The sequence below is a fragment of the Protopterus annectens genome, chromosome 2.part2, assembly GCF_019279795.1.
Source record: "Protopterus annectens isolate FY-2018-M chromosome 2.part2, PAN1.0, whole genome shotgun sequence".
NCBI lineage: Eukaryota > Metazoa > Chordata > Ceratodontiformes > Protopteridae > Protopterus > Protopterus annectens.
Window position 1 is genome coordinate 577,587,688 of NC_056730.1, and position 11,743 is coordinate 577,599,430.

The 11,743-nt window shown below is 41.7% G+C and overlaps 1 protein-coding gene across 1 annotated transcript in view; it reads right to left on the reverse strand.

Annotated features, from left to right (window-relative positions):
• Positions 1-9,254, reverse strand: part of DLST (dihydrolipoamide S-succinyltransferase) — a 1,212,631-nt gene extending 1,203,377 nt beyond the window's left edge. Inside the window, exon 1 of the mRNA XM_044064453.1 lies at positions 9,100-9,254. Coding sequence (XP_043920388.1) covers positions 9,100-9,162 — 63 coding nt within the window. The 5' untranslated portion in view covers positions 9,163-9,254. The remainder of the gene's footprint in view (positions 1-9,099) is intronic.
• Between the last annotated feature and the right edge of the window lie 2,489 nt (positions 9,255-11,743).

Genomic DNA, 11,743 nt, shown 5'->3' on the forward strand with positions numbered 1-11,743 from the left:
ATAGATATAGCCTATGCTATAAAACTCACACTATTCTGCAGAAAATGGCTACTAATCTCAGGGGACATACACCCCAACCCAGGTCCAAGCAATCCAATCCTATCCCAGAAACACAAGTCAGACCTACTTATCAATATAAACACATGTAGCATATCCAACAAACTACATGACTTTCACGCATTCATATCCCACTACTCCCCAGACATACTAACCGTTACAGAGACCTGGATAAAACCTGCCACACAAAACGAAGAAATTCTTCCCCGATGATATAACACCCTAAGGCAAGATAGAGGTGCCAAAAAGGAGGTGGAGTTGCAATCTTACTTAAAAATACACTCAACCTACAACCACTAAAACCCCAATTCCCAAATTCCAGAATGCAGAGCCATTAGGCCCCGTTATATGTCCCTTAAAAACAAAACGAGAATCAACATCCTCCGTAGTTACATCCCTCCAGGAAATACCTCACCTATAATAGAAGGGATACTACAATGGGCCACATCGACCTACCCCAAGAAACAATCCTGCTATCAACATCCTCTGTAGTTATATTCCTCCAGGAAATAACTCTCCTATAACAGAAGAGATACTACCATGGGCCACAATCAACCTACCCCAAGAAACCATCCTGATATCAACATCCTCTGTAGTTATATTCCTCCAGGAAATAACTCACCTATAATAGGAGAGATACTACAATGGGCCGCAATCATCCTACCCCAAACACCATCCTGCTATCAACATCCTCTGTAGTTATATTCCTCCAGGAAATAACTCACCTATAATAGGAGAGATACTACAATGGGCCGCAATCATCCTATCCCAAACACCATCCTGCTATCAACATCCTCTGTAGTTATATTCCTCCAGGAAATACCTCACCTATAACAGAAGAGGTACTACCATGGGCCACAATCAACCTACCCCAAGAAACCATCCTGCTATCAACATCCTCTGTAGTTATATTCCTCCAAGAAATAACTCGCCTATAATAGGAGAGATACTACCATGGGCCACAATCAACCTACCCAAAGAAACCATCCTGCTATCAACATCCTCTGTAGTTATATTCCTCCAGGAAATAACTCACCTATAATAGAAGGGATACTACAATGGGCCACAATCAACCTACCCCAAGAAACCATCCTGCTATCAACATCCTCTGTAGTTACATTCCTCCAGGAAATAACTCACCTATAATAGGAGAGATACTACAATGGGCCACAATCAACCTACCCCAAGAAACCATCCTGCTATCAACATCCTCCGTAGTTATATTCCTCCAGGAAATACCTCACCTATAACAGAAGAGATACTACCATGGGCCACAATCAACCTACCCCAAGAAACCATCCTGCTATCAACATCCTCTGTAGTTATATTCATCCAGGAAATACCTCACCTATAACAGAAGAGATATTACCATGGGCCGCAATCATCCTACCCCAAGAAACCATCCTGCTATCAACATCCTCTGTAGTTACATTCCTCCAGGAAATAACACCCCATAATAGAAGGGATACTACAATGGGCCACAATCAACCTACCCCAAGAAACCATACTGCTATCAACATCCTCCGTAGTTATATTCCTCCAGGAAATACCTCACCTATAACAGAAGAGATACTACCATGGGCCACAATCAACCTACCCCAAGAAACCATCCTGCTATCAACATCCTCTGTAGTTATATTCATCCAGGAAATACCTCACCTATAACAGAAGAGATACTACCATGGGCCGCAATCATCCTACCCCAAGAAGCCATCCTGCTATCAACATCCTCTGTAGTTACATTCCTCCAGGAAATAACACCCCATAATAGAAGGGATACTACAATGGGCCACATCGACCTACCCCAAGAAACCCTCCTGCTATCAACATCCTCTGTAGTTACATTCATCCAGGAAATACCTCACCTATAACAGAAGAGATACTACCATGGGCCACAATCAACCTACCCCAAGAAACCATCCTGCTATCAACATCCTCCGTACTTATATTCCTCCAGGAAATAACTCACCTATAATAGGAGAGATACTACAATGGGCCACAATCAACCTACCCCAAGAAACCATCCTGCTATCAACATCCTCTGTAGTTATATTACTCCAGGAAATAACTCACCTATAATAGAAGAGATACTACAATGGGCCACAATCAACCTACCCCAAGAAACCATCCTGCTATCAACATCCTCTGTAGTTACATTCATCCAGGAACTAACTCACCTATAACAGAAGAGATACTACCATGGGCCACAATCAACCTACCCCAAGAAACCATCCCCCCAAGAAACCATCCTGCTATCAACATCCTCTGTAGTTATATTCCTCCAGGAAATAACTCACCTATAATAGAAGGGATACTACAATGGGCCACAATCAACCTACCCCAAGAAACCATCCTGCTATCAACATCCTCTGTAGTTATATTCCTCCAGGAAATAACTCACCTATAACAGAAGAGATACTACCATGGGCCACAATCAACCTACCCCGAGAAACCATCCTGCTATCAACATCCTCTGTAGTTATATTCCTCCAGGAAATAACTTTCCTATAATAGAAGGGATACTACAATGGGCACAATCAACCTACCCCAAGAAACCATCCTGCTATCAACATCCTCTGTAGTTATATTCCTCCAGGAAATACCTCACCTATAACAGAAGAGATACTACCATGGGCCACAATCAACCTACCCCGAGAAACCATCCTGCTATCAACATCCTCTGTAGTTATATTCCCCCAGGAAATAACTCACATATAATACAAGAGATACTACCATGGGTCGCAATCATCCTACCCCAAGAAACCATCCTGCTATCAACATCCTCTGTAGTTATATTCCTCCAGGAAGTAACTCACCTATAATAGAAGCGATACTACCATGGGCCGCAATCAACCTACCCCAAGAAACCATCCTGCTATCAACATCCTCCGTAGTTATATCCCTCCAGGAAATAACCCACCTATAATAGAAGGGATACTACCATGGGCCGCAATCATCCTACCCCAAGAAACCATCCTGCTATCAACATCCTCTGCAGTTATATTCCTCCAGGAAATAACTCCCCTATAATAGAAGAGATACTACAACGGGCCGCAATCAACCTACCCCAAGAAACCATCCTGCTATCAACATCCTCTGTAGTTATATTCATCCAGGAAATAACTCACCTATAATAGAAGAGATACTACCATGGGCCGCAATCATCCTACCCCAAGAAACCATCATTATATCAACATCCTCTGTAGTTATATTCCTCCAGGAAATAACCCACCTATAATAGAAGAGATACTACAATGGGCCACAATCATCCTTCCCCAAGAAAGCATCCTGCTATCAACATCCTCCGTAGTTATATTCATCCACGAAATACCTATAACAGAACAGATACTACAATGGGCACAATCAACCTACCCCAAGAAACCATCCTGCTATCAACATCCTCTGTAGTTATATTCCTCCAGGAAATAACCCACCTATAATAGAAGAGATACTACAATGGGCCACAATCATCCTACCCCAAGTAACCATCCTGCTATCAACATCCTCTGTAGTTATATTCCTCCAGGAAATAACTCTCCTATAATAGAAGGGATACTACAACGGGCCACAATCAACCTACCCCGAGAAACCATCCTGCTATCAACATCCTCTGGAGTTATATTCCGCCAGGAAATAACACCTATAATAGAAGAGATACTACCATGGGCCGCAATCAACCTACCCCAAGAAACCATCCTGCTAGGCGACCTAAACTTAGGCTGGCTAGCCTGCAGTTCCAACAACTCCTCAAACCATACTAACTTATTTGGATTCTCACAACTAATCCGAGAACCCACCAGAGTAGACAAAAATATCCAAAAGAACCTCCATTCTAGGATGGACACTAGTTAATATCCCCACAGAAAATAATCACATGGGCTGCTTAGCTGATACATTGAGTGACCACTGACCCACACTCCTCCTTCGTAAACAGGCATAAATACCCAAACTCATGCTATTCAAGGAGACTAGGGACGAGCACAAAGTCAATCTACAAACCCTTAACAGTGTGCTGCAGCAACAGGACTGGAATCCACTAAACACTCTACCTTTAGACCAGGCAGTTGAGTTTTTTAATACTACTTTTATGAATGTACTAAATACACTAGCTCCCATCAGGAAACTCAGAACTAAAGTTAACTATGCCCCATGGCTAAATAAGACAATAAAAGCCAGAGACAATGCCTGGAAAAAATGGAAAAAGAATAACACTATCCAAGACAGACAGAAATATCAAGAACTACGAAATAAGGCCAAAACCCAAACAAAAGTAGATAAAAAGAACTACTTCTTAGACATCCAAAACAAGTGCACTACAAACCCCCAAAAGTTCTGGCAGGCCATCAATACCCTTCTAAAACAGGGCAAAACCACCACCCCATCTCCCAGCAACAATTCTGATAATGATAGCATAGCTTCGGAATTCAAACATCACTTCACATAATCTATCCTCGCACTATCTATCCAACAGGAACACTAAAACCAGCACAACTGTAGAACAAACTAACATACCCACCTTCACACACTCACCTTTACCAACCTCTTCAGTTAAAAAAGCTACTCTCTAAACTAAACCCCACCACACTTGCAGCAGATGGTTTACCCACAAATTTTCTAAAATTAGCTGCAGAATCACTAGCCTACCCTGTCTCAATTCTTATAAACCACGCTATACAAGAAACCTACGCATCCCATCTATGGAAAGTGTCACATACAATTCCCCTTCACAAAGGCAGAAACTCCTATGAACTATCAAACTACCGGCCAATTGCTATCTTGCCCCCCTTTCCAAGCTTCTGGGGAAATATATTCACACCCAGGTAATGCACTTCTTATCCTTGCATAACTTCCTCTCCCTCCCCCACACAGCATGGTTTCTGCCCAAACCATAGCACAACCACTGCTCTACTCTCCTTTACCAGATTAACCATCTAAGAAACAACAACTTCGCCTCAGCCATATTCCTAGATCTATCAAAAGCATCTGATATGGTCTCCCATAACCTACTCTTAGACACTCTGTCAACTTTATCCTTCGCCCCCTCTACTACTACATGGCTTTAGAACCTCTCTCTCTGACAGAAAACAATCAGTTAAATGGCAAAGTACACTGTCTCCTCTATTACCAACTACTATAGGCGTCCCACAAGGATCAATACTGGGTCCTCTACTATTCACCATTTTCACTAACAAACTACATATTTCCACCCTGCATACATCACTTATACAGTACACAGATGACTCCACCCTAATCTGCTCAGCCCCATCCATAACCACTCTTCAAAAGCTCACCCAAGAATCCTTCTGCTCCGTGGAACAATGGATTACCGATATCCAACTCATTCTAAACCCCAACAAGACCAAATTACTCCTTTTTACCTCCAATAAATCCAAATCCACACCTCCTATTTTCACCATCTCCTCCAAAAACGGGATCGCAATCTCCCCATCCCCTCACACTAAGCTGCTCGGGATTGAAATAGATAACAATCTAAACTTTAATGTCCATACGTCACAAACCATCACAAAGGTACATAAGAAACTAGGAACCCTATACAAACACAAATAGTTCCTATCGGACCAAGCTAGAATCTCCTTAGCCCAAACCCACCTCTTATCTACCTTAATGTATGCATCACCAATCCTAATTCATATCAGGAAAACAGACCTAAACAAACTAGAGTCATGTTACAATAAAATTGCAAAAATTCACTAACAACTCCACTTTTAGAAGTCAGCACTGTCTTGCCCTGAAGCAACTACAGTGGTTAGAACTCCCTCAGCTAATTAGCTATCACCAATTAGTCTTCACCTTCAACATAATAAGGAACGCTCAGAAAACCCCAGCCCTAAACCAACTTCTAAACCAATAGTCTGCAAATCGCCCTCTACGCTCATCCAACAAAACCCTGCTCTGCATAACCAAAGCCAATAACACTGCAGGGAAAAGTCTATTCTCCCACACCATTGCTAGGGAATGGAATAACCTTCCCCAAAGTATCTCCTCTGCACCATCCATCTCACTTTTCAAGACATCACTAAAGTCACACCTCTTGCAATCATGGCTCTGTCCCTGTATCACATAAAATCTTTTCTGCTCTCCTCCTAACTTGCCACATCACATCTCCTCACTGCTTACCTCAGCTATTCTGTACTACTCAAATGCTCCCTATCAGGCACTACTATCCTACAAACTATTTCTCACACTATGACATATCTCCCAAATAGCATTATTTTCCAGATTCCATTCCTTCATTTTTATGCTTTGTACTACCAATAGGGAATTCAAAGTTTTGCTATCTATAAACCAAGCCTGATCAAATCAAACTAGGGTACGAAAAATCTCCTTGACTGTATATATCCCACTGTATAGAAATTTTCTGTCATTCGTGGATTATGTGTCGTCATATAAAGACAGAGGTCTGACTGTATATACGCCTCTGTACAAAATGTTTTTGTCATTTGTTCTGTTATGTTATGGAGCTTTTCTCCCCGGGCCTCTGCTGTAAATGGACCTTGTTCCAGTCAGACTTTCCCGGTAAACAAATGTAAAATAAATAAATAAAAATAAAATATGAGCCAGACACGGAGACATGATGTTCAGATGATAAGGAATCAACAACTGTATTCAGATGCCTTCTAACAGTGTCTGAATGGAATATGTCACGCATATGTGAAAATGTTTTGTTAACCAAAATTAACTAGGCTACATGTTTACACATTTAATTTGAAACCACTATCCTTGCACCAATTATTAACATAGTCTAACCCATGCTGGTGCAAAGGAAAATCAGACAAATACTAAACAGCAGCATCTAATTTAAAGTCATCCATAAACTTAGATGGCTAAAGGCGAGTAGTGTTGTCCAACAGATTGCACAGTGTGTGTGTGTGTGTGTGTGTGTTCGTCTACATCTCAAGGGAAGTAGGAAAGACTCATGCCAATATCAAAAAACAAGGACACAATCAGATTTAATTAACTGGGTTAAATGAGCTAATCCAATGACCCTTTTCATACATGACTTCATCCACAAAAAGGTAAAGCACAACTTAAATGTAACTAATACAGTAGACAACTTTGCTGACAGAGAATATTCAACAAAGAGTGAGAAAGTAGGCAAAGCACAACTTAAATGTAACTAATACAGTAGACAACTTTGCTGACAGAGAATATTCAACAAAGAGTGAGAAAGTAGGCAATTACAAGCACACAACAGCAACTTAACAGAATATACTGTACAGACACACTCTGCAGATACAGTACAGATGACCACATTACTAAGCTTAAATATTTATATCTCAGCAAGACAGCAGACATTACACCAATTATGTAGGAGCATCCAGAGCTACAATAAATAGGTCAGGTTCTAATGTTCTGAAGGGGCAATTCAAGTAAATAAAATGCTTAAATGTGTTGCATGCAACTAACATCAATTAACCTTCATCTCAAAACATTTGCAATCAATTTTTTGGGGACATCTACTGAGATTGATCATGAATATTATTATGTTGTCGAGACTCATAATATGTTCTCCCCCATCCCAAACTAGAGTAATGCCTTTCCTGTTAACTCTACACTTCACCTACAACACTCAAAGAACACAAATCATAGAACACACTACTAGCAGACCAAACCGCAAGTTGCCTTCTCTTCAAAATACTCAGGCAAGGATAATGACCATTCCTAAGATATAAACTACCATTCAACAATGAAACGTACCCATTAAGGTGCAGTTAGGCTGATGACATTATACTTATCCATTTACAGGTTAAATACACAATAAGTGAGAAAGCATTCTCACCTCTAGCACCCTGCATTTGGAACAACCTAACTAAAGCAGTTAGAACCTGTGCTTCCTTACAAGCCTTCAAAAACTGCTACATAAGCACTTCATCAGTGAAAGCAACTGCATTATAGAATGGTTAGTGTGTCATAGTTGCACACAGCAATATATTTCAATTTCTGAAAACGATTTTGCACAGGACATATACAGGGCATATTGCACTGCAACTCATCTTATTTATTCATAACTGCATTTTTGCTAGTTTCATTTACATTTAATATCTCTTCCGTCTACATCTAGTTGGGTGTGTATGTATATATAACCATATGCTCCTCCTATAAATCAGCAAGATATTAGTCCTACCGACTCAGGTCATCATGGGTGAAAAGGGTCTGCTAACTGGCCCACAAAACCAATAAACAACAGATAAGCCCATAAGTAAACGCTGTAATGAAGGTTGTTCCAACACTTTGGGTCAACACTGGAGAATGCTGTTTTACTCACTATGAACGGTTAAAAGCATGTGTAAGAGTCAAAACAGGAACATACATATGCCTCTGTGAGGGGGGGGGTAAGATTAATAAACTTCCTGGACCCCTGTTTGAGTACCATATAAAATAATAGTTATCGTAGAAGAGTGCAACATTACCAAGAGCTGTAAAATGCTTTCTAATCGTGTAAATTTTATTTTTTAACCCTTACGGCAAAATGAAGACATGGAGTATTTACAACACAAGCTAAAAACATCTGTAATCACATTTTGAGGAGGGCATCGATAAATGGTGCAACTTGCTGTCACCTTGGTGAACTGTGCCCTCTCAGGTACTCACTGACAGGCATACCAAACTTCGGTTCCCAGCATCTTACACTTCCCATCACAATGAATGGAAAAAAAGTCCAACAACTAGTAAAGAGACACCAATATTACAACCTGAAAACTATAATATGAAGAGCCACTCTTCAAAAGTGCAGCTTCTGATCAAGTCTGAAAGTGAAAACTTCACTTTATATAACAACTTCCAGAACTTTTTAAAACCAGTGACAACATGTTTCAAACAGGGAGTGTTGTCACAATACATACTTTCCAAACTTAAAGACTGTCCACATGTGCAAGTGACATTAACCTGTCATACCGCATGGGTTGCCACCCTCGTCCCCCTGTCCTTGGCCACCCCTTCGGCCTACTTAACCCAAAACTGCCCACCCCACCCGGCTCTCCCTCCCGCTCCCAGGTCAGCACAGCCCCGTAAGGGTCTCACCTGGCTAAAAGCGGAGAGCGAGCAGCTAAGAGGCCGCGACAGGCACCGGCACCGTGACAGCATAACGACCTACACCAAATGGACACCACAAATACCAGTGACAGAGGCAGCAAAAGCGAACCACCGCCGGAAATGACGAAACGCTGCAAAAGGGACATCCCTCCCCAGGCATACGGCACCGTCAACGTGACAGAGGAGTATCAGAGCGTACCACTTCATCTGAACGGGGATTCTGTGAGAAGGCGTGCAACAGGTCAACGCCATCCCACGGCTGTTTGCAATAGTTGTGCTGTAAAAATAGTAAAGGGGTGCTGTCTTACCAAATTCCCAAAACGGGGCACTTTTATGGAAAAATAAGATTTTTCAGAACAAACCATATTTACAGCCAGAGCAAAGGACTAGAGTTCACTTTTTGTCAAGATAAAAGCTCATTCTTTTGTATTTTACGTTGTTCATGATGTTTTATAAGATAGTAAGAAGACGTTTCACATACAAAATAATTGTTTTAAGTATTAAAGAAAGCACTGTCAAGAAGGGACGTCATGATTAGTGATCAGCAGTATGGTTTCATGCCAGGAAAGAGCACTACAGATGCGATGGTTGCTCTGAGAGTGTTGATGGAGAAGTAAAGAGAAGGCCAGAAGGAGTTGCATTGTGTCTTTGTGGACTTAGAGAAAGCATATGACAGGGTGCCTAGAGAGGAGTTGTGGTATTGTATGAGGACGTCAGGATTGTCAGAGAAGTACGTAAGAGTGGTACAGGATATGTATGAGGTTAGTGTGACGTGGTGAGGTCTGTGGTGGAAGTGACAGATGCATTTAAGATGGAGGTGGGATTACATCAAGGATCAGCTCTGAGCCCTTTCTTATTTGCAGTGGTGATGGACAGGTTGACAGGCGAGATCAGACAGGAGTCCCCATGGACTATGATGTTTGCAGATGACATTGTGATCTGTAGTGAGAGTAGGGAACAGGTGGAGGAGACCCTGGAGAGATGGAGATATGCTCTAGAGAGAAGAGGAATGAAGGTCAGCAGGACTAAGACAGAATACATGTGGGTGAATGAGAGGGAGGATATAGGAATGGTGAGGATGCAAGGAGTGGAGGTGGCGAAGGTGGATGAGTTTAAATACTTGGGATCAGTAGTTCAGAGTAATGGTGAGTGTGGAAGAGAGGTGAAGAAGAGAGTACAGGCAGGATGGAGTGGGTGGAGAAGAGTGTCAGGAGTGACTTGTGACAGACGACTACCAATAAGAGTCTACAAGAGGGTAGTGAGACCAGCTATGTTATATGGGTTTGGAGACAGTGGCATTGACAAAAAGGCAGGAGTTAGAGCTGGATGTGGCAGAGTTAAAGATGTTAAGATTTGCACTGGGTATGATGAGGGTAGACAGGATTAGGAATAAGTATATTAGAGGGTCAGCCCAGGTTGGAAGGTTTGGAGACAGTCAGAAAGGCAAGATTACGTTGGTTTGGACATGTGCTGAGGAGGGATGCTGAGTATATTGGTAAAAGGATGTTAAGGATGAAGCTACCAGGTAACTGGAAAAGAGGAAGGCCTAAGATAAGGTTTATGGATGTGGTGAGAGAGGACATGCAGGTGGTTGGTGTGACAGAGCAAGATGCAGAGGGCAGGAAGAAATGGAAACAGATGATCCGCTGTGGCAACCCCTAACGGGAGCAGCCGAAAGATGATGATGATAATTAAAGAAAACACAGTCAATATGTTTTGCCATAAAATCTTGAGACGTTTAATATTTTTGTCTCCCAACTTTGCTCTCAACACGAGAAATCTGGACAAAGCCAAAAATAATTGGGGAATAAAGGCCCAAAACCAGAACAAATTTTAAATAGTGCTCTTACAGACTTAAAAATTTGCTAGGAATGGATAACAGGTTTTATATTAATATGCTGGAGGGACAGATTCATCACTCAGGCTGCCCATACTCTGGAGTAGGATTCATATTCATGTCAAGCAGAGCGCTTCGCTGGCCCTCTTCAAGAGAAATCTCAATGAATGGATGGGTAACAGAAAGCTCACCCTGGGGATCACTCCAGTGGCTCTACTGGATAGAGGCACTGGGAGCTAATGTCGGGCAGCACGAAGCCAGGGCACTTTTATGGGCTAGGCTTGTGAAGGCTCCAGGGCCATTAGCCTCGTACACACATATGAACCTATGTATTTTTTGAAGGATGTGAAGTCTGAGACTCTTATCTATCATTATTTTGTGACTTCAGTCCTCAGTGATTTGCCAGAAAACCACAAATTTTATGAGTAACAGGTCAAAAATATGAGGTGCAAATCTGGACAGTTGAGAGGTATGCCCCTTAACACACAAAACACAGCTGCTAAATGGGGACTGCCTTACATAAAGAGGGACAAGTGGTAACTCTACCCTGTGCAGAGCAGTTTACCTGCTTCCAGTCATTCCTGTCATCTGTCCCTATTTTTGGTTCATAGTTTATCAGTGACATTCATTACAGTTACAGACTTCTCTTATTTCAGAAAGCACATGTTAATGGATAGTATTATAACTATACAGTCCCTAACTTTTCTTTCTCCCTTTTGCTACTTCCCTATCCATACCCCACACTTTACTAATAAACACGCAAGTTTCTATCTCTTAGTTTCCCTCTCCTGTAAT